The 23,129-nt window shown below is 32.3% G+C and overlaps 4 protein-coding genes across 14 annotated transcripts in view; 2 read left to right on the top strand and 2 right to left on the bottom strand.

The window, feature by feature from the left end:
- Positions 1-23,129, top strand: part of LOC135839250 (slit homolog 3 protein) — a 660,297-nt gene that overhangs the window by 570,517 nt on the left and 66,651 nt on the right. The window lies entirely within an intron of this gene.
- LOC135839217 (uncharacterized) lies at positions 1,760-10,238 on the bottom strand. 8 transcript variants are annotated; one of them, XM_065355143.1, is made up of 8 exons: positions 9,988-10,235; positions 8,283-8,388; positions 8,033-8,175; positions 7,889-7,956; positions 7,657-7,692; positions 7,403-7,538; positions 2,483-2,534; positions 1,760-2,381 (listed from the first exon to the last, which is right to left on the bottom strand). In XM_065355143.1, exons 3-8 carry the CDS (start codon positions 8,154-8,156, stop codon positions 2,135-2,137), a joined length of 663 nt encoding a protein of 220 aa, XP_065211215.1. In that variant the 5' UTR covers positions 8,157-8,175; positions 8,283-8,388; positions 9,988-10,235; the 3' UTR covers positions 1,760-2,134. The 8 variants fall into 8 exon arrangements, with proteins under 8 accessions (XP_065211215.1, XP_065211214.1, XP_065211210.1 ...); XM_065355144.1 differs by lacking the exons at positions 1,760-2,381; positions 2,483-2,534 and adding exons at positions 6,674-7,073; positions 7,166-7,217 and having other exon boundaries at positions 9,988-10,238; XM_065355142.1 differs by lacking the exons at positions 7,403-7,538; positions 7,657-7,692; positions 7,889-7,956; ... (1 more) ...; positions 8,283-8,388; positions 9,988-10,235 and adding exons at positions 2,688-2,820; positions 2,942-2,977; positions 4,353-4,420; positions 4,496-4,641; positions 4,972-5,103.
- Positions 10,398-12,559, top strand: LOC135839216 (uncharacterized). The gene is made up of 3 exons (XM_065355135.1): positions 10,398-10,570; positions 11,671-11,740; positions 11,963-12,559. The coding sequence occupies exons 1-3, from the start codon at positions 10,562-10,564 to the stop codon at positions 12,466-12,468; spliced, it is 585 nt and encodes a 194-aa protein (XP_065211207.1). The 5' UTR covers positions 10,398-10,561; the 3' UTR covers positions 12,469-12,559.
- Positions 15,145-17,243, bottom strand: LOC135839215 (uncharacterized). 2 transcript variants are annotated; one of them, XM_065355133.1, is made up of 7 exons: positions 17,028-17,243; positions 16,774-16,907; positions 16,629-16,699; positions 16,173-16,208; positions 15,948-16,077; positions 15,772-15,823; positions 15,145-15,652 (listed from the first exon to the last, which is right to left on the bottom strand). In XM_065355133.1, the coding sequence occupies exons 2-7, from the start codon at positions 16,886-16,888 to the stop codon at positions 15,361-15,363; spliced, it is 696 nt and encodes a 231-aa protein (XP_065211205.1). In that variant the 5' UTR covers positions 16,889-16,907; positions 17,028-17,243; the 3' UTR covers positions 15,145-15,360. The 2 variants fall into 2 exon arrangements, with proteins under 2 accessions (XP_065211205.1, XP_065211206.1); XM_065355134.1 differs by having other exon boundaries at positions 17,095-17,243.

Here is a 23,129-nt window from a genome sequence, read left to right as displayed (position 1 = left end):
CACACCCCATCAAAAATGATCTTGAATAGTGCTTTAGATTATCAATATTCTAGAGTTTTTGCTCCCGCTTCGATCGCGCTTATGATTTTCTTTTCTAAAATGATTCGAACTCCAGAATTGCCAGAAATAGTGAAATTCGGTTCGAAGGAGTTGAAATAAGTTTTGGGACTGATTACCATCTTTTTTTACTGAATAATCACACAAAAAAAACATAACTCGCCAAAAGTAAAGTATATTATGGTCAGTAAATTTAGTCTGCGTTAGCTCAAAGGCAATTCCTTGTTTGTCCATAAAAAAAATCGTCTTTTTGCGTTGATGAAACTCTGGGATGCCCTGAAATGGAAAATTTGCATCTGGGTGCTGTAAAAATGAACCACAGAAGTTGATTCTTCATTTTGCTAACGTTGTTTTTCAAAAAAATATCACATCGAAAAATTTCCTATCAATGATTCATCATCGAGCTAATGTTCGTTATAAATACTCGTACATATTACATAATTATATGTATAGGTAATTAGGTACACTCACTTGAAAAAAAAACTTGATAGCGCGTAATGATGGTAGGTAATTGAAACTAAATCATGTACCTAACTGTTGCAAGATTTCATTCGATGTTATCAATATTTGGTCTATTTTTCATAATTGTCAACACTTTTTTTACACGTTGAGATTTGTTTTGCTGAATTATTCTGGTATTTTGATGTTTTACCTACTTAAGTTATAAGTTTAGAGGTTGACCATTTATTTGTTAGTTTTGAGATGAATTTTAGTGATTTTAATCATTGATATGATTAAGTATAGGTACCGTCAACTGGGGTGATACGGATAGATTTTGGATGTTTTTTCGTCCCAAATGCCCCCCATTGATCGTAAAAAATCGTTTCTGATTTTTTACTGATAAATTAGTTCCTTGTGCACCAAATGGCACCCTCAAAATTTGTTGACCCCTTTTTGTTTAGCCCCCACAAACCCTCAAAGGTGTGTCCGTTTCATCCCGCGTTCAGGGATGAAACGGATAGTATGGTTTTTGCATGTTTTTAGGGCATTTACGAGCGTGAGTGAAATGGATTAGAGTGTCAGACGATGAATATTGACTAAAAAGTCCAATTTCTGGGGAAAAAATTCAAATTTTCACTGAAAAAACAATTTATACCTGGAAAAAATTTTTCAAAAAATTTTTTTTTTATTCAAACGAAATAAATTTAGGATTGAAACTAAAACGTAACATTGAGTAAACCAAAAATAGGAATGTTGATAAAACATCATTTTCGTGCTCAGTGACCTGAAATTGGTCACAAAACGTCATTAAAAATACAAAATTTGACATATCTTTTCGACTTTTCTGGATCATTTTCTAAAACAAAAAATGGGCTTTTTCCGGGAGAAGGGTGCACTCTGACGAAAATTTGACACTGGAAATGAATTCGCCGCCTCAAACCCCCCCCCCCAGCCCAAATTTCAAATCGATTCGCGGCAAAAAAAAATTTCCCAAAAAATGCATAAAATGGTCACCCTTTGAATTTTCTGAATCTTTTTGATTCCCATAAAATTGAGTAAAAGGTTGTTTTCGACTAATTAGAGATCACCCATCTGTTTAGAGCGGAGAAAAATGAAATTAATACGTTAATTAATCAATTAACCAATTATCCGTTTCCCCCCTTGAAATTCACACATTTACTCCTAATGGCCGTACCACTGTCTCATGAGTCTTAAAAAAAAATTTGAAATTTGAATATTGTAGGTAAATAACACTACTACACAATGTATACAACATTATATTTTTCTGTATTTTGGTTTATAAAATTTTCGAAGATTTCAAACATCAATCACAAGTTTATCAAAAATCACATGTAATCATTCGGAAAAATTCGGTTCAACACTTAGAATAGGTTGCCAGGTGAATGAAGAAGATTTTTCATTATTATCAACTACTTCGATTTTCGTCCCCTAGGGGCTCTAAATGACCACTATCCGTATCACCCCCTCAATTATCCATATCACCCCGCGTTATCCGTATCACCCCAGTTGACGGTACCTACATCTACATATTCGTCAACTTATTTTCTAATTTTTTAAAAGTCATATTTAATGTAAGTAAGTACTAGTGAAAAATTCAGGATCAATTTTCAATTTATCATTTAAGTTGACATAAGGTTTCGGTCGAGTTTTTGTGCCATATCCGATAGTGATGAATATTCGTCGTATGAATGGATTTATCAAGCTTGCAAAATGCCGTGGTGGAGGTATTACTCTTCATGCTCTCCCATGTTTCTTCTTCGTTGATCAAGTCATCAACAAATTTGAAGTAATCGTTTTCTTTACTCATGTCTTTGGTATGAAGGTATTCTATGCCTGCAGTCATTTGCAACATCGCAATAGTTCTGAAACGTGTAGGTAAGTATAAGGCATATTTAATACCCTGCAAAATTCGTATGATATGGTAGGAATAAAATTTATGTTAGAATATTCTGACTCAACATACAGGATGATGTGGTGATGAGCTACGTAAGCTCTTTCGCATTTGTCATCAATGCCTGGGTGCATAGAAAAAAATTGATTACATTTTAGTTTGTGATGGAAAATGGAAAACTGTGAGAATATTTCGGTGTACGAAATTATTATGATGAAATTTTATAATGTTGTGTAAAATGAACTTATTTTATCAGTGAAAATATTGGAGCTTATACTTTTGGCTGATCTGGCGATTTGGAATATTTGTGCTGCCAGTAAATTTCTGTATTTTACGATTGGTGAACCGTAATAATTCAAAAGTGCTTTGAGGTATGCTGAACCGTTGCGTAGGTAACCGTTATCGTCGAACTAGATGTTGAAAATGATTTAAAAAGTGAGAAAAAAAACACAGGCTATATGTATAGGTAGGAATAGTTTTTAGATAGCAAATCATAATGTTGAACAATGTGATACGTGGGTTTGTACTTACAAAGCGATCTTTCCGAAGTAGGCAGTACAAAAAGCACTGTAAAATAAATCGATGAGAAATCAATAAGATATAACATTTAAAGAAAAATAGGACATTTGATACATTCATAGATAAGGTCTCGAATTGGTACGAAGATCAATTATAATTTTGCATCGAATTCGTAGTGTCTGCATTAAAACACATTTCAATGGGTTTCTTTTGTAAAGTTTTACCTTCTGTTCCAGATTGAAAACTTACGAGTACCATATAGGTTACTCTCTAAATTTGAAACAGTGAAATTTCACTGCTCAGCAGTGACGACATTTTGTCTTTTTAAAAGCAGTAGATTTTTACTGCGAAGCAGTGAAAAATCTGCTGAATTGGTCAGTAAAAAATCATTTTGACTGGGCAATTCAGTAGATTTTCTACTGTTTTGCAGTCAAAAACTACTGATTTTAAAAAGACAAAATATCGTTAGGTACAGCTAAGCTATGAAATTTCACTGTTTCAAATTTAGAGAGTACAGTTGCTGGTATGTACATATTTTCAAATTGACTTTGCATTGAAAAATTGTATGAAAATGTAAAATTTCTGTTGAGAAAATTGTATAGAGTACAATGGAGTTTTCAAATATTTTGGTTAAATGCAAAGTCGATTTGAGTTTAAATTTGTACATATCGCACCTTGAGAGTAATAAGGTTACAACCCAAAAAAAAAAAGATTCTGACATTTTTTCAATTTTTGGGGTTTGTATGACCCCCCCCCCCCCACAACCAGCCTTACATCTCAAAATACTCCCCCTTTTTAAAATAGATTTCGTACTTACAATAAAGTGTTGAAAAACATTGTTTGATTGTCAGATACAAAAATAGTCACAAGAATTGTAGATATTTTTTATTGGTTTGTACCTACCGAATGGAAAAAAATTTTAAATTGATCACTTTTCAGAAAAATGAATTTGCACAATGAAATTTTAGTTTTTTGAAGACAACTCAGAAACTAAGTACTCTAGAAAAAAATAACTATGTTAGGTATGCCGATCGAATATTTAACTCTCTACAACTTTGTTGACATGAAATTTTTTGGACGCTTCTTTTCGCCTCGAGATCAATTTTGATGAAAGCAGGTTATAACTCAAAATGTTTTCCTAACATTGAAATACTTCCTCTTTAAGATTCTATTTTTCAAGTAAGTACATGCATTACATATTCTTATATATATGCTGAATGAAGGTACGATATCTAATCTTTGAAATGAGGTGCTATTCATTCCTCACATTCGATTATAATTTGCTGAAAATAATGAATGAATTTTTCAAAAAAAAAAAAGAAAAATCACTCTCCCGTAAAATTTTACTTTTTTGAGATGTAACCTTATTGCTCCCAAGGTGGGATATCATGTATCAAGGTAGAATGAAAAAAAAACAACAAACTTTTTCTGCGCTGTTGAGTTGAACGTCTACACCACCATGTACGTTTTGCCAAATTTTTAAATCTGAAACTAATCAGTTAAAACAAAATGTCACATAATTCCGTTGATTTTACTATTACGTATAGATACTCTGAAAAAGCTCACATTTCTGAACTCGATAAGTAACGTTGCATTTTTCTCTCGGTTCTTTTCCGGTGCCCCACAGACCTGGAGAAGCTCGAGTGCAAGCTAACGAAATGATTAACACCAAAACAACGGACAAAGATTTCATAATGGTGACGCCAATTGAGCTGAAGAGCAGAAGAATTGAAAAGCATATGAAAATATTCATGTAGAGAATTCGAGATTCCTTGATAAACATATAATATAACGCGTACAGTTGAGTATTTCATGAATACTTACTTACTTACTTACTTACTTACTTTAGGTGATGAATCTACACCCTGTACTTCAACTAAAATTAAACCTAATATGACCAATACTACGACTCTCAGTCTAACTGTTTCAAGCACTTATTGTAAGTGATTAAATTCCGTTCAAGTAAGTGCATACATTGTGCAAGTAAAATTTTAAGCGACGGTTATTAGAATTATATAATTAATTTTCAAGGTTCAACTAACCAGCAATCTATAAGCTGTTATTTTGGCGATTGCAAAATTTTGTTCACTGTACCAATCGCAATGGTCATATCGCTGTTATTGAGTCTATAGCATATTTGATGTGGAAATGCGTATTTGAAAAAGTACTCGTAATCTTCAGAAACAACATTACTCAACAGCGCTTTTATCATTGTTGAAAACATTTTCAAAATAAAAAAAAAAACGAATAATTAATGTGCTTAAATTAAAAAGGGTTTGAAATATGTACCTATAGTATGAATCAATAGAAATGATAATGAATCAAATTACAAAATACTTACATCATTAATGGAATAAAATAAAATTGCGAGCATATTAGAGATGTATTACTTGAAATAAAACAAAAATGAATGCCAACGAAATATTGAATTAAAAATACTAAATTAGGTGCAGTCGTAAGATTTTAATTTAAAAAATAAGTTGATATAGGTACCTATTAGTATTGTGTTATGTTACCAATTGGAAAAGAGGGAATTTTTGGCTGTAATAGGAAAGCGCACACGATGCTGGTTAATGTGAATTGTATTGTAAGGAATGCGCACAACGTTGGTTTTGAGATATTCAGACAAAAATTTTAAAGTTCAATTTAAATTATTATTAGAGATGAAGGATTTGAAATTATTTTATCCACATTGTCTTTACAAAAATTCGATTTTCTACCAAAAGCAAAGGTCCTACCAAAAATGAGGAGAATCAAAATTTTCATTTCTCTTTACTTATTTCGTAGTTTCCTTAATTTTTTTCCTAAAACAATTGAAAAAAATTTCATAATTTTCATCACGAACAATAAAATTTTTGGAGAAAAATTGAGTAGGTATTTGATGAGAAAAATGAAGGGAAACAATTTGTAGCGCTGAGAATTTTTCATTTATTGATAAGATTCTCTTTTTTCTGTTCAACTAGAATTATCGTATTATTTGATATGAGGAATTTGAATTTTTTCCTCAAGTTTTCATGACAAAAACTTGATTTCCTTGGAAAAGCAAAGAATTTTGTAGGAAAAAAATGAAAATGGGATGGTGAAACAAAATTTTTGAAGCATGAAAGTTTTCCAATTTCAGAATGTGCAGCTTTTGTAATACTCAATTTCAATTTTCGATTTTTAGTGAATTTTTACGAATTCAAAACATGATTAATTTCTCATTGCAAGTAGATAATCAAAAACAGATCAACCCATACGTGAAATAAAATTCAAAATTGTGCTAAATATGTTCAATCATTTCATGTTTTTTTTTCTTGTGCGCAAAACTGTACGTCAAAAAATGAACAAATTTTGTTATGATCATTTTTTACCTTACTCTGTTTAAGGAGTTTTGTAAGATAGAAAATTGTGAATTTTTATGTACCTACAAGCATTTTGCCAATTTTGAGATGAATTTTAATGATTTTAATCCTTGTGTTATTGTTATTTAAATGCAGATCTTGGGTTAATTCTTCCATAGTTACTCTGTGTTTTGATGTAATTTGATTAATCGTTCGCAGTTTTCAGTACTTTTTCTTTGGTGTGCAGGAAAAGTTTATTTTACAAAAATCTATGTGAAGTGTTTTCAAACATTGATGTTGATATACATGTCATAGTTTTTATTTATTCGAGTGAACCACTCAATGCTTAGATTTCTAGAGAATGTAATCTTCTCTCCGAGGAAAGTTTTTAATAATGGATATAGGTATGTTTTTGCTGAAGTAAAGTCAATAATTCTTTAATTTTGGAAAAAAATAGTCTGAAAATCAGAAAGTCATTTTTGAAAATTTGATATGATTCAGTACATTTATATGCCAACTTGTTGTGTTGATATAAGTTAGGCGTAACAGTTTTTTAATTCTAGCGACAATTTCTGTATCAACTTGCAATTGGTCATTAAGGTGGGCACTCTATGGTCGGCGGTTTGTGCGATACTGCATGTGTGGTTGGTCTCAGAGTTTTCATAGATTTTCTCAACTTGCAAAATGGCCTTGTGGAGGTATCTCCTTTCATGCTCTCCCATGCCGCTTCGTCGTTGATCAAATCATCAAAAAATTTGAATTGTTCAAGTTGTTGGGAAGTCTCTTCTATGCTTTTAGCTATTCGCAACGTGAAAACAGTTCTAAAAGGTATAGGTAAAGTATATAAAGATTATTTTTTATAACCTGCAAAATTCGTATAAAAATGAATATTAGAGTGTTTGTCTCAACATACAGGGCGATTTGGTGATGAATCACGAAAGCTCTTTCGCATTTGTCATCATAACCTGGGTGCATGGAACAAAAATTAATACAAGTACATACACAATACGTCTGTGATGAAAAATTTAAAATTCTGTAAACTATTTCGGTGTAAGAAATTGTGGCGATGAAATTTTCACAATGATGTGTTTTTACTAAACTACTAGGTACTTGTATTTTTATCAGTGAAAATGTTGAAGCTTATATTTACTTTTGGCTGATCTGGTGATTTGGAATATTTGAGCCATTAGTACATCTTTGTATTTTGCGATATCTGGGTAACCTTTGAGAAGGTCTTTGACATATGCTGAAGCTTTACCGTTGCGTAGATTAACATTCTCGTCGAACTAGATGTTGGAAAAAAAATCAAAAAACCGAAAAAAAAACACCGGCTATAAGCAGGTTTTTTTCAAACAGCAGATCAGAATGTTGAATATAAATATGATGCATAATGTTTGTACTTACGGCGACATCTCTGCGAAAGAGGCAAAGCAAAAAGCACTGTAAGTTGAATTGATAAAAAATCAGTATAACTCTTGAAGAAAAATAGGATTTTTGAGTACCTAGGTACATTAGAGAGCTTCTGTTCCACATTGAAAGCTCACAAGTAGGTTAGGTGAAGGTATTTTTAAATTTACTCAACATTGAAAAATGATATGAAAATGTGAAATTCTAGATAGAATAAAAAAGAACATACTTTTTCTACGCCGCTGAGTTGAACTCCTACACCAGAAGATATTAAATCCCAAATTTTTAAATTAGAATCTAAGCAGTTAGAATGAAATGTCATATAATTGCGTTGATTTTACTATTATGTAAGGTATACTCTGAAAGAGCTCACATTGCTGAACTGGATAAGTTGCGTTGCATTCTTGAAGTAGTTTTTCCGAATTGGCAAAAGCTGGACTAGCTTGAGCACAAGCTAACGAAACGGTGAACACAACAACAACCGACAAAAATTTCATAATGGTGACTCAAATTTAGCTAAAGAGCAGAAGAATTGAAATGCATTTTAATGAAAACATTTATGTAGTGAATTCGAAATTATCTTATAAGTGTACGCGTAAGTTGAGCATTTCATGTGTACTTACTTATTTGAGGTGATGAATTTACACCAAGTTCTTCAATTAAAATTATAACAAATATGATGTCTTATACCATACTACGACTCTCAGTCTTAACCTTTTCAAGTACTTGCTGTAAGTGATTAAATTCCGTTCAAGTAAGTACATACATAAATGGTGTGAATAAAATTTCAAGCGACAGTTATTAAATTTATAATATAGGTAATTGATTTTCAAGGTTGAACTAATCAGCAATCTATAAGCTATTATTTTGTCAACCACTCCAATTTATTTTTGGTTTATTGTACCAATCGCAATGGTCATATCATTGTAATTGAGTATAGAATATTTGATGTGGAAATGTGTTTTATTGTAAGCAATTTTCTGAAACCAGATTAGTATATCAAGTATTACCTGATAGTAAAAAAAAGGCCATTACTTGAATTATTGTTGAAACATTTTTTTGGGGAAAAAATTGAAAAATCGAAGTACATGTGCTCAAATTAAAAAGGGTTTAAAATACTTGACATCAAAATAAATAAGAATGAATCAAACTACCTACATTACAAAAATGGAATAAAATGAAATTACGAGTATATTAGAAATGTAGTAATATTAAAATGAAGCAGAAATAAAATCCAATGATGTGAATTGAAATCGGATTGAAAAATAAGTAACTTGAATCGAATTGAAAATGAATTATAGAAATGTAAAATCGATTGATGAATTAAATTCAAAAAATATATTAACACATTGTTGTTGTATGTTACCGATTGAAAAATAGGAAATTTTCAAGCGAGAAATTAGCAATTTTTGAAGGAGAATCAATTGAAAGTAGAATTATCAAGGTGTCCACCAGGGCGCGGGGTGGGTCAATAAAAAACGTATATCTCGGAATTTTCTGAAATTCACATCGTATATGTAATTCTTTTTTAGTTGAAACCAGTCCAAAAAAAATTTTTAGCCCCTCGTGATACCATAGGGCTGAACCATTGTCCCTCAAAGTAAGATCATTTTTGCTCAAAATTCTCGTTTTTCAGATTAAAAGCTCCAAAATCGTTTTTTTTAAGCCTTAGCACTCCATTGGTACATTTTGAGATGTTAAATCTCCCTATGGAGTTCATTTGTAAATTAGTGCCAATCGTTTTGTATTTCGTTTGTGCATGTTCGTTTTTGTATTTCGTTTGTGCATGTTCGTGCACGTTTCCCTACAAGGGCTGGGGATATGCTAATAAGGAGAGAACATAGAAAGGGCTTGAGAAAAATGAAAACTATACAGATTGATTGTGCTTTTGATTCCATAAGGATTGTGCAGTGTGCACTCATTAAATCGACCTTCAACAAAAATGATCCATGAAATTCCATTATAGTACATAAATGAAGGGCCCAGTTCCAAGTCGGCCTAAGTCCATTTTTTCCGTTTCGAGAAAAACGCAAATAACTGTTTTTCTCGCCCTTCCACTTCAATAACAAATGATGTGATTATATGGTTGTGAAGCTTGATCTTTCTGCTTTAAAGTACCATATTGGTATTTTTTTAATTTTGAGTATTTTCAGCTCCAGAGCACGTCAAAGAGTCAGAAAAAGTGGACTTAGGCCACTTTGGAATTATCTGATGTTAAAAATTTCAAAAAAGAGCTGAAAAAGTGCGTTTTTTCAAAAAAAAATTCACGAATCATTAATTTAATACATTTCTGAAACAATTTCATTCAAAGCACCTATTTGTACATACCATGATGAATAATACATGTGAAAACGCCTTCACTCGAAAATTGTTGAAAAACTTCTGAAAAACCGCACTTGTATACAAATATTCGTAAAAAATGTATGATTTAGGCCACTTTGGAATACTTAATCAGCTTTTTTTTCGAACCGGCAAAACAGCGCTCCTGAGCGAAAAAAGTAACGCCAGGGGTTGGGACAAGGTGGTAAAGGTGTTAACCGACCTGTATTACCAGATGGCGCTGCTAACTCAAAAATGATAAAAATGGACTTAGGCCGACTTGGAACTGGGCCCTTCAAATACATTGTTAAAATGAATTTCACGCAACAGTTATTATATTTTAATTAATTTTCAAGGTTCGGCAAAATTGCAATCTGTAGGTATACCTACCATTTTTATGGCCCGATTGATGTATAAGTGCGATGAACGCTTTGTCAAAATTGCCATTCAGTTTTTGTATATGTATACAATCAGAAGTGTTGCATTAAAGTTCTAACTCGAGTTCAGTAGGTCTAGGTACGTTGGAATAATTTTCGATCAAACTTGGACGAAATTTTACGTGATTTTTCAAAGAAGTACAAACATGAAGTGGGTAAGCAAATACCACATTCTTCGCATTTCAACACACGTGATATCTGAGTAGGTATGCTTGGTGAAATGATGATCGAAAAAAAAATTTTGTGGTTTTCATGTTATTCATGCTGTAAATTCACAAAATCCCTACATTTTCCTTAAAACTTTGAGCTCTCCCATCTCCTCTTCAAATCGCACCTCGGGAGTTATAAGGTCACATCTCAAAAAAAATCGATTTTGATGTTTTTGCATTTTTGGGGTTTGCATGACCCCCTGCAACCAAAAATAACACTTTGAGTCGGGTATGCTGCTTAGATCATGTAAAAAATGCAAAGGGCCTAACTCAAAATTTCTACAACATTGCAAGTTGTTTGGAGTTATAAGGTCACATCTCAAAAAACTCCTCTTTCTTTGAGTAAAATTTGCACATACAAAGTGTCAGAAACCAGTTTTGATAGTGTTGAACGTTTTTAAGATGTAAAATAATCACAAGGAGTGTATTTTTTGTAGGTTTGTTCCAAAACAAAAAATTTTTAAAATAGAACATTTTTCAGAAAAATTAATTTGCATATATATTAAAATTTTAGTTTTTTGGGAAAAACTCAAAAACTAAGCACTCTAGAAAAAAACTAACGACATTATGTCGATTGGAAATTTAATTCTCTACAATTTTGTTATCATGAAAATTTTTTTGGACGCTTTTTTTCGCCTCCAGATCACTTTTTATGAAAGGTTATAACTCAAAATGTTTTCCAAACATTGAAATATTTCCTCTTTAAGATTTTATTTTTCAAAATATTCTTATGCTAAATGAAGGTAGGATACCCAATCTTCAAAATGACATGCTATTCATTCCTCACAATTGATTATAAGTTGATGAAAATAATGAATCAAGTTTTAAAAAAAAGGAAAATCACTCTCCTGTTAAATTTCACTTTTTTGAGATGTGACCTTATAACTCCCGAGGTGCGAAATGTACCTACTTAAAGAACTGAGGTTTTTGTCATTTGTCATGTATCGTCGATTTCTATTCGTATTGAAAATGCTTGAAAAATTATCAAACCCTCGAGTTCAGGAAAATGACAATTGTGAGATTAATTATTCAAAATGTTTTCACAGATTTGCGCGATTGGTATTGTTTTAATCATTGCAAATGCAGTATTTGGAGTTTGCATTGACGATGAACCGGGTAAGAGGAGACTTTTAAAAAAAATAGTGCGTTTGCTTAAGCCAGGCAAGGGTCATTTTTGTAAAATTTTTCGAAATTTGAAAATTTGTACAAAAATCTCCGTGATATTGTTACCTATCAAAAAATCGGTCTGAAAGTCGGAATAACCACCTGTTGTTACCTATCAAGTATATCAAAATACGTAATTTTATTTGCCGCCCTTACCATCTTCGTTTTTCGTAGATATTTTTCAATGCAGAAGACTGAAACCGGGCGTTACAGAATCCGATAATGAATGTCGTAATATTATCAAAACTCGCGATTACAAATACGAACATTTTTTTCCGATTAGTAAACGAGATAATGGCAACATTGAGCTAACATTCAGAGTGAAAGGCGATCGCGACGCTAATCTGCTGTTTTCATCAAACGTGTTCCCTCAAGATGGAGACCCTGCTCATGAAATAATATTCAGTGCTGCGACATCAGGGCTCCGAATCGCGAAAAATAATGAGACAGGAAGAGTTGACACATCTTCGGACGAAGCTAGGGTGTCTCCCAACGAATGGCGCGAATTCTGGGTTAAAATTAATGGTAAAACAGTACAAGTAGGTAGAAAGGAAAAAGAAGCAAGCTTGGTATCGAGTAATTCAATCGATGTACCGATTAAGTATTACAGCGTTGCTGGCCATAAGAATGCTAATGTCTTATGGAGCTTTCCTTGTATCGAGGAAAAAGATTTCTCGTGATAAGATTTTTGTTGATGGGCGTCCTATTCATGTTTTCAATCACATACTGCCTGAGTAATGACCGAATAAAACTTAAAAAAACAAAATCAAATACTCACTGTCTTTAATTGTTTACTTTTCTGAATTGATCTTTCAGATTGAATTGAGTGTAAATATTTATCTTTGAAATTTTTCATGGAAAATGGACCGAACTTTGATTATTTTTTGAAAATACTCAAATAATCGAATGAAATTTGCCCTCTTTTTCACACATACTAAATTTTGATTCTGTAAAAACCTACCGTCAAAAAAATCAAAGCCAATGAGAGAGATGAGTGAATTTTTTGACGCGACTAGTTGTTATTTCTTCGATATAGGTATCGAATATAGACTAGGATGGATCGTCCCAAAAAAAGTCCAAGAGAATAGACCCTCGAAGAGGAGACATACTCAAAAAAATCGCGAGCTTCTCGGGCCATGTCGCATTGTCGTTACCCAGCGTGTTTTGGAAAAAATAGTCCAAGTTCCAAATGAAAGTATTTGAGATTCTGCGTCGATCCATGCTATTTCCGTCAAAATCTAACCCACATTTAGAGGTCTACTCGACGATAGAAAATTTGCAAGTCGCTTATTTTTGAATAAATTCGAGTTTTGAAAATTTTTTCTTTGCAAATATTTCACATTAGGAAGGCCAAAATATTGAAAGAAATCATTCCTAAAACTGAGGATACTGAAAAAGTGAAAAAAATACATTATGATTTGAAAAATTCGTCAATGCAAATTAATATCTGCGAGTGACTATGAAAGTAATTCAGAACGTCTCATGAAAGTTGAAATGAAGTTTAGGTGATCTACAAAGCAGTCGTAGTAAAGGAGAAGAACAAAAAGTCTTTGTCGAAGAAATTGAAAAAATAAGAATAAAATATTGGTGTAGCGGATAGAGTCCATAAATTTGAGAACTGAATGTGAAAACCGGGCCAAGCGCCCCTCCCCCCTCAAGAACAATGAAATGGGCTTGTCCATGTGTAAATGAAGGTAACTAATTGAAATCTATAAAATAAATTAATAGGTGCACGTGATCAATAATAAGAAATAGCAATTACGGGAAAAAATTAGCCAATCCAATACCACGAACGTAGTTTAATTATGGGATTATGAATATAAAACATTCGCAACTTCGCAAGGTATAAAAATCAATTTAAAAAAGAAACAGCCAAGTAAACCTGATTCACAGACATGAAATAAAGTAAAATCATAAAGTTGGAAAGAAATGTCAAGATTAACATCCTTGAAACAGGTCTAATAATATCAGTGGGCTCACTCATTACTTGAAATTGAATGAAAGCTATGTAGGCAAGTCGATTGTGCATCGTTAGTACAGGTTAGTGGAGCTATTCCCAACTTGCCTTTCCCATGTGTCGAGGTAAAATTACATATGAGATTTGAATGCATTTTTCAAACAAGGAAAAAACTGATATGAGTACCTACTTCGTTGGTTTAGAATATGTGGAACACCTCACGAGGTGAGTAAGGAGATCAGTTCCCTTTTGAGGTGGTGTATCGTACCTAGGAACTACCTACCATTTTCCACTAGCTCCCAAGTGTCACAAATCTAGACATGAAAGTTGAAACACAGCACTTTACAAACTAAGCACATACGAGTACATACTACAGATAGAATACGAATTAAACACCTCCTAGTTCACCTTGATTCGCTACAACACCAAAGACTATTTAAAAAAATAGATGTCTATCTCGCCCACTGATACCTAAAAATAACGAAAAGATACTTGTAATTTAACTCGAGGCGGAGACCGAAGAGAAACTCAAACACACGAGGTTACCTATACCTACTACCTAGACCCGCATATTTACGGCGAACCGTATAGGCAATTTTATTAACACCAACGTTTTCATAATGTCGTCGCGACTGAAGATGTAGGAGTACCTGATACACAAACAAACCATTATAGAGAGTAACGAAATCTCTCGAGATTTCCAAAGACAGCACAACGGTTTTGAAAATCCTTGGTATAGCGATAGGTACACGAATCTTTTCTCAATTTACGGATCTCTCGGGCTGAGAGTAAGAAAATTAAATGTGTGCATTATCATCAGATATTCGCTGGTGGCGGGAGTTTCAGCCAATGCCGACTAAATGAATCAAAATATTTACCCAACGCGAAGGATACTTGCATTAAACACTGAAATATTAAGTATGACATGTTGTTTGTTTCCAAAATTTGGTTTTTGGGGTATATCTTGACTCCTGATCAAATTTTGGATTTACGATAAAAAATGTGCAATGTAGATGAGACATTTTTCACATTTGACTATTTTCAAGGAGTTCTACGGAAATTTTTAAGCAATTCTCGCAAAGTTTTGCTCAGTTTGAATATTTATTTGTCAATTTTGGGATGCATTTTAGTGATTTTGATTCGTATGTTTTTCAGATACTTACGTTTTGAAATAATGCTTACCTACATATAGTTACACTTTGTTTTGATATGATTTGATTAGTTGTTCGCAATTTTCAACACCAATTTTCTTTGACGCGCAGAAAAAGTCTATTTTTGTAAAAATGAAAGTAAAGTGTTCTTAATCATGGATATGTTTTTTACTTTCTTGAGTTAACTACTCAAATGGTATTCTCTCCAATGAAAGTTTTCAATCATGGATAGGTATGTTTTGCTCAAATCAACTCAATAATTTTTTTATTTAAAAAAAAATGATCTGAGAATCAGAACGTCATTTTTGAAAGTTTGATATGATTAGGTAGGTATAGGTAAAGGTGTCATATTCACTAATTTGTTTTCTAATTTCATAAAAGTCAGGCTTTATTAATAGGTTTAAAGTTTTTAAATTCTAGTGAATGTATTTCGGAACCAACTTTCAATTTATAAGTCAGTCAACTCAACATTTTATGGTCGAGGATCTGTGCGATATACTGCTGCGTTTTGGCTCCAAAATTTTCATAGATTCTGCTACCTTGCAAAATGGTCTGGTGGTGGCATTACCCTTCATGCTCTCCCATGTCGCTTCGTCGTTGATCAAAGCGTCAAAAAATTCGAAGTATTGTTCAAGTTTCTTAGAAGTTTCTTGATCGTCGCTTTGTCCACCCTCTACTGTGTTCACACTTATACAAGTATCTTTGGTATGGGTAACTTTCTCAATCCCTCTAGCTATTCGTAACGTCGTAATAGTCCTGAAACGTATAGGTAATGTACGTACTACTTAGGTATAATTTATAGCATATTTATCTAATAACTTGCGAAATTCGTATGATATTTTTTGATGAATGATGAAATTTTTATTTCAACGTACCAGGAGATTTGTTGATAAACTACAAAAGCTCTTTCGCATTTGTCTTCAATACCTGGGTGCATATGAAAAAAATAATTAATGTACATACCTTTATGTTAGTGATAGTGATACAATTTCATAATAATTAAGCGTTTTTAATAAACTTATTCTATCAGTGGAAATGTTGGGGCTTATACTTCTGGCTGTTCTGGCGACTTGGAATATTTGAGCCATCAATACATCACTGTATTTTCCGAGTGATGGGATGTCATGGATAAGTGCTTTGACATATGCTGAACCGTTACGAAGGTAACCGTTATCATTGAACTAGATATTGAAAAAAAACTGACTATAAGAAGGAATAATTTTAAGATGGCTAATCATAATGTTGAACAATGTGACATATGTTTCTATGTACTTACAAAGTCAGCTTCCTGCATGTGGCAGTGTAAAACGCACTGTAAAATAAATTGTTCAGAGTTTAGTGTAATTAAATGGGGGGGGGGACGTATTTTTGATAAATAGATGATTATGCTGTCAATGAGGCAACAATAACATTTTTTATATCTATTGTGTCTTTATTGTGTTTGTATTCAAACATATTTGAATCAGTCTATAATGCGTGAATTTTTACGAAATTTGAAGCATGAGAGACGAGCTTCTGTTCCAGATTGAATGCTTACCAGTAGATTAGGTGTTGGCATTTTTAAATCGACTCAGCATTGAAAAATTATATGAAAATGTGAAATTTCTATTTAAAAAAGTGTACGGAGGACAATGGTTTTTTCAAAATATTTTGATTGAATACAAAATTAATGCGAGTTTAAATAGGTACATAGACATACGTATGTATCTAGGTAGAATGAAAAATAACGTACTTTTTGTTCGCGGCTGAGTTTAACGTCTTCACCATATGCAATGAAATTCCAAACTTCATTTAAAGGTGTTACTAAATAGGTGAAACAAATGTCATACAATGGCATCGATTTTTATTACGTACTCGCACAATATGAAAAAGCTCACATCCCAAATTCCAGCCCCCGCATTTTTTGATTGCTTCTAGGGATGTTATTGCTGGATCAGCTCGAGCACAAGCTAACGAAATAGAGAACACCAAAACAACCGACATAGATTTCATGATAGTGACGCAAATTAAGCTGAAGAGCAGAAAAATTGAAGCGCATTTTGATTTAACATTTATGTAAAAAATTGGAAATTATTTGATGAACACATAATAAAATACGCATTGGTTGAGTATTTCATGTAAACTTACTTACCTACTTCGTGTCTACACGTTTTTACTTCAACTAAAATTTGGTACCGAATGTGACTAATACTACTTACGATTCTCAGTCTTATAACTGTTCCAAGTACATTCCATTCGAGTAAGTGCATAAATTGTGCAAATGAAATTTCTGGAGACGGTTATCAAAATTATAAATACATGTACTTAATTCATTTTCGAGGTTCGACTAAACAGCAGTTTTTAAGCAATCAACTCCAATTAATTTTGGGTTCATTCTTCTGTAATTATGTGGTAGCATATTTAATGAGGAAATGTGTAATCAAAGAAGTAATTCTCAGAAATAATATTGGTAGGTGCATTACCTAATATTTGAATTTTTATACTCAATATTAGGTATAGCATAATCATTGTTGAAAATTTTTTTGAAAATTAAAACAAAATGCATAATTTATTTGCTTAAATTAAAATGGATTCAAAATAAATAATCATAAATCAAACTACATTGTACTCGTACTTGAATGTAATAAAATAAAATTACGAGTACATATATTAGAAGGTGAACGTTGTAGATAGGTATTTAAAATAAAACAAAAATAAAATCCAATGAAACCCCTATGAATTAGCAATGTTGGATTAAAAAATATATAACTTGAACGGAATTGAAAATAAATTCGGTAAATTCTATAGACATAACCAGTAAGCTGAAACGTAACATAACCACGCACTATTTTTTAAATAGAAATCATCAGGGTGTCTACTGGCGCGAAAATCGCACAAAAGCGCAAAAAAGATGAGAGCTTGACCTAGGTAAGTTTCGAGGTAAAATTTATTGGTTGCGAAAGTTGTAGGAATAACAATAAGATGTATTGTACATAGGTAAAATTCATACAAAATTGCAAAATTTCCGTAAGTTGTTTTCTCTAATTTTTCGCCTTAAGGATACAACAAAAATACAGAATTTTTTTTGTAATTTAACTATTTTTAATTTCATATGATCGGAAAATGAGTAGTTTCCTAGACAGTTTTGTGGTTGGAAAATACATACGTCTTAAACGCATCTATCTAAACATGTGCGGAAAGTCACTGTTTTCAGCACATGTTAACAAATTCGAAATTAGCCATTTTTTAAAATTTCAGCATTTATTTTCCTCTCATATGAAATTTAAATAGTATACTATTCCTCGAATGTCATTAGAATGTGTATTATATGTATTATATGGTTTTTAGTGTGAGTTTTGGGTGGTGGAGAGGAGGGGCAAGGAACGAACGCAATTTTGAGAACAGTGGGATCCCTTTGGGGTATGATCTACCCATACAAAATTCATGTACGGGGTACCACATAATACATATCAACTTGAAATACATCATTATATAATTGAGCGTGTGTAGGTACGTGTAAAAAGTCACCTCATGAGTCATGATTTTCAGTCTAGCTAGCGTTGGATCACCTTATCAGTTCTGATTCTTCATAGCTGTTTTTCAAAAACCATCCAAAATGAACGAGTACATTTGAAAAACCACTTTACGAGTACGAACTGTTTATTTTGCTAACGTTGTTTTTTCAAAAAAATCAACAAATGACGTGTACTTACTTACTTACTTACAGGGATGCTACGCGGTTACTTTTTAAGTAACCAAGTTACTAAAGTTACTAATAGTAATTTTTGGTTACTAAAAGTTACTTTTTCCGTGTTTTTTCACAAATATCCTTTTTTTTCTTCAAAATTTTACCCAGAACTCTTTTTCTTTTCATAAAAAATGATGTTGTTTTACCTCTCAGGAATTGTGAATTTTCGAAAGCTTTTGCCCTCCCTTCGCTCGGGCTTTTCTTCATATTTCTATAAATATACGCATAATAATTTCCTGAAAAATTAAAAATTTTGAAGCCAAGAAAATTAACTTTTTACTTACATCATCAGGAATGACGTTGTTTTACGTCTCATATCATCAATTTTCGCAGCTTTCGCCCTCGCTTCGCTCGGGCTTTTACTCATATTTTACAAATAACAAATAGGTACCTAGGTATATGTAATTTTCTGAACTTTTGAAGCCACGAAAATCAACTTCTTGCTTAAAAAATGAGGTTGTTTTATGTTTCGAATCATAAATTTTTCGCAGCTTTCGCCCTCGCTTCGCTCGGGCAGATATGAATTCTGCTGCTACAATTTTCAAACATTTCCTAAAATGGAAAAATCAACTCGACAAATTCCAAAAACATAATCTCATCAATATCTGACCAATTATTCGAAAAAATCTTGTTGTTGGGTGGGGACTGGGGGGGGGGTGTGGTGGTAGAGTAAAAGTTGGGAAAATCTAGCGTGAAAAATTGGGAGAATTTCAGTCCCTCCCCCCCCTCCAACACATCGCTTCATCACACCTCTGAAAATAAAATGTAGTAGTTTTGTATGAATCAGAGTTTTTCGGTCACCTCACCTATATTTTTTGCATTGAAAAATTTTTTGGTCACTTTTTTGGTTACTTTTTCCAGCTTTTTTGGTTACTAAAGTTACTTTTTTTGAGAATAATTTGAGTAGCATCCCTGTACTTACTTACTTACTTACTTACTTACTTACTTATATTAAAACTACCTCATCCAGTCATGACTCTTCATTGAGTTAACATTCATTTTTTTTTTCGCGAACCATCCCCCAAATAAACCCATAGGTAATTACATAAACATACATATACCTACACTTGAAAAAAAAAACACATTAGAGTGCGAAATAAATGGGTATCAGGAGGTTCAAACTGAATAACGTCACTTTTGCAAGATTTCATTCGATGTTACAATATTTGATCCATTTTTCATAATCGGCAACACTTTTTCTGCACTCTCTAGGATTTGTTTTGCTGGATTGTTCTGGTATTTTATTATACTCGTATTTTATCTAATCAGCTTTTTTCAATTTCTGACTGTTTTCATGGAATTTTAAGGTAATTTTTGAAGCAATTTTCGCAGAGTTTTGCTCAATTCGACCATAATTCATTGGTCAATTTTGAGGTTAATTTGTGATTTTAATTCTTGTGTTCTGGTTTGTTGATTTCTTGAAATAGTTGATATAACTTGATTAGTTGTTCACAATTTTCCGTATATTTTCTTTATTGATGCGCAGAAAAAGTTTATTTTATGATAATCTAAGTGAAGTGTTTTCAATAATTGATGTTTTTTATTCGCTCGAGTAGGAATTCTAAATGAAAAAGCTGGTATTATCTTCTCTTCGAGGAAAGTTATGAATCTTGGGTAGGTGTGGTTTTGCTTAAGTCAACTCAATAATTTTTTAATTTGAAAAAAAATGCTCTGAGAATCAGAAAGCCAGTTTTTAAAGTTTAATCATAAATATCGATTCATTAACCTTGTTTTCTAATTTATTGAAAGTCAAAATTGATGCTGATATGATTTTTTTAAATACCAGTGAACATTTCAGGATTGACTTTCAATTTAAAATATTAGTAAACCTAGGTTGTACAATTCTTGGTCGGGGATCTGTGCCATATCGCACGATACGTTGGCTTGGCAATTCGCATAGATTTTCTCAGCTTACATAATGGCCTATCGGAGGTATCACCCTTCATGGTCTCCCATATCACGTCGTCCTTGATCAAAGTATCAAAAAATTCGAAATATTCTTCAAGTTGTTTGGAAATTTTTTGACCGACACTTATGTCCGCTTTCTACAGTGTTGAGAATTTTATCTTTGATATGGGTGAGGTTTTCTATGCTTTTAGCCATTCGCAACGTCATAATAGTCCTGAAACGTGTAGATAAGGTACATCTTATGTTTAATAACCTGCAAAATTCGTATGATATTTTTTGATTAAAATAGATGTTGGAATTTTCATCTCAACGTACGTATACATTTCGTTATAAGTTATGAAACCTCTTTATTTGCATTTGTCTTCAATACCTGGATGCACAGAAAAAAAATTAATGTACCTATACGTGTTTGTGATGAAAAATTGAAAACTGTGAGAATATTCGGGTGTAAAAAATTAAAATGGCGACGAAATTGCATAATGATGCGTTTTTAATAAAGTTATTTTATCGGTAAAGGTATTGAAGCTTATACTTCTGACTTATCTGGCGACTTGGAATATTTGAGCCATCAGTTCATCACTGTATTTTGCCATTTCTGGGAAGATAGTGAGAAGTTTTTTGACGTATGCTGAACCATTGAGAAGGTAACCGTTTTAGTCGAACTGTGTCGAAAAAATCAAAAAACGAAGAAAAAACTCAAGCTATGCGTAGGAATATTTTTAAGATAAGATAGCCAATTTTAGTGTTGAACAACGTGACAGATATGTTTGTACTTATAGTCATTGTTTTGTAAGAGGCATTGCAAAAAGCACTGTAAAATAAATTGATAAGAAATAAGTAAGTATGTAAGTTCCAGGGTCATCTTCGTTTTTTTTCAAAATTAGATAACGTGTAGATGACTAGAAGCCATCAAACGACGACGAATGACGCAAACCGGACATTTTTTCAATTTTTTTGGCGGAGCCGTGGGGCTTAAAATTTTCCAAAATGGCCGAAAATGAAAAATTTCAGTTGCAAATTGCTCCAGTTGTACGTGGTATAGAATTTTGAACTTTTTTTCAAATTGATGTCGAAATCAGTGTTGTCACTTTCAAAAACCTTGAAAAAATCTATTTAAAAACTTATAATTTGAATATAACCAATTAACCATGATCTCAACTAGTAAAAATTCTAAAAAAAATTCTCAGTTTTAGTCCTTCTTATGTGAAATAACATATCAAAAAATTGGACTGGTTTTTTTTTTCATTTTCGAGAAAAAAAATCACAAGTTTTACACTTTTTGAAAAAATACCATCAGAAACCTAAAAAATGAAAATTTTTGCATTTTCGATAAATTTCACCAATATGTAGACGAACATGTGAAAACATCCCCCCTTCCCCCTCAATTTGTCATCGAATTGACGAGAAATTCCATTTTTCAGCATGCTATGATTTTAAGAGTCAAACATAATATTGAAAAAATTTCGTCGCCGTTTTCAACAAAAGCAGGCAATTATATTTATTTTGTGAATTTTTACGAGAATTGAAGCATGAGAGAGCTTCTGTTGAAGATTGAAAGCTGACATGTAAGTAGTAGGTGATGGCAGAGTTGGGATTCCTCGATTCTTTAGAATCGGACTAATCGCCCCAACTCTGGGTGTTGGTACTTCTGAATGGACTTGAAACATGATGTGAAAATGTGAAATTTCTGTCGAAAAAATTGTATGGTGAACTATGTGTATAGTTCTTTCGAAATATTTTCATTAATTTGATTAAATACAAAATTTTTCTGAGTTTAAATAGGTACTTACGTATGTAATGTATGTAAGTAAAATAAATGGAAAAAAAACATACTTTTTCTCCGAGGCTTACTGGACCACTTACACCATCAAATACGAAATCATATACTTTATGCTGGAAAACTAATTTAGTATGTAAAACAAATGTCATATAATAACATCGATTTCATTATGTACACTTTGAAAAGGCTCACTTTACTTACATATATGGCCTACCTAACGAAAAATGGTAGGTATTTCTCGTCAATTCGTTGACAAGTTGAGGAGAGACATTTTTTTCAAATGTTCGTCTACGGGTTAGTAAAATATCTCAAAAATGCCAAAATTTTCATGTTTTAGGTTTCTGATAGTGTTTTTGCAATAAGTGCCAAACTTGTAATTTTTTATCTCGAAAATGAAAAAATGTCAGTCCAATTTTTTGATATGTTATTCTACGTAAAAAGTACTAAAACTGAGAAGTTTTTCAGAATTTTTACTCGTGGACATCGTGGTTAAATTAAATTGTAAGTTTTTATATCGATTTTTTTGGATCTTTGAAAGTGGCAACACAGATTTTTCCAGTTCAAAATTCTATATCCCGTTCAACAAGAGCAATTTGCAACTGAAATTTTGCATTTTCGGCCATTTTGGAGAATTTTAAAGCTCCAAAGCTTCGTCAAAAAAAAAAAAAATCGAAAAAACGTCCAGTTTGCGTAATTTGTCATCGTTTGATGATTATGTTAAAAATCGAAGACCCCTCGTGCTAAAATCCGCCGATTCGGCATGGAATGACTCACCCGGTTATATGAGTTCATTAACTCATTTTCTAATTTCTTAAAAG

This window comes from Planococcus citri, chromosome 3 (genome assembly GCF_950023065.1).
Source record: "Planococcus citri chromosome 3, ihPlaCitr1.1, whole genome shotgun sequence".
NCBI classification, from domain to species: domain Eukaryota; kingdom Metazoa; phylum Arthropoda; class Insecta; order Hemiptera; family Pseudococcidae; genus Planococcus; species Planococcus citri.
The sequence above is the reverse complement of the archived record's forward strand: the minus strand, read 5'-3'. Positions and strand labels throughout refer to the sequence as shown.

Coding starts and splice junctions, on each gene's coding strand:
- LOC135839216 (XM_065355135.1), top strand. Junction 11,741..11,962: donor TTGCATTGACGATGAACCGG/GTAAGAGGAGAC, acceptor CGTTTTTCGTAG/ATATTTTTCAATGCAGAAGA.
- LOC135839215 (XM_065355133.1), bottom strand. CDS start 16,888: ATGAAATCTATGTCGGTTGTTTTGGTGTTCTCTATTTCGTTAGCTTGT. Junction 16,209..16,628: donor AACTCAGCCGCGAACAAAAA/GTACGTTATTTT, acceptor TTTATTTTACAG/TGCGTTTTACACTGCCACAT. Junction 16,078..16,172: donor ACATGCAGGAAGCTGACTTT/GTAAGTACATAG, acceptor TTCAATATCTAG/TTCAATGATAACGGTTACCT.
- LOC135839217 (XM_065355143.1), bottom strand. CDS start 8,156: ATGAAATTTTTGTCGGTTGTTGTTGTGTTCACCGTTTCGTTAGCTTGT. Junction 7,957..8,032: donor AACTTATCCAGTTCAGCAAT/GTGAGCTCTTTC, acceptor CTAACTGCTTAG/ATTCTAATTTAAAAATTTGG. Junction 7,539..7,656: donor TCTTTCGCAGAGATGTCGCC/GTAAGTACAAAC, acceptor TCCAACATCTAG/TTCGACGAGAATGTTAATCT.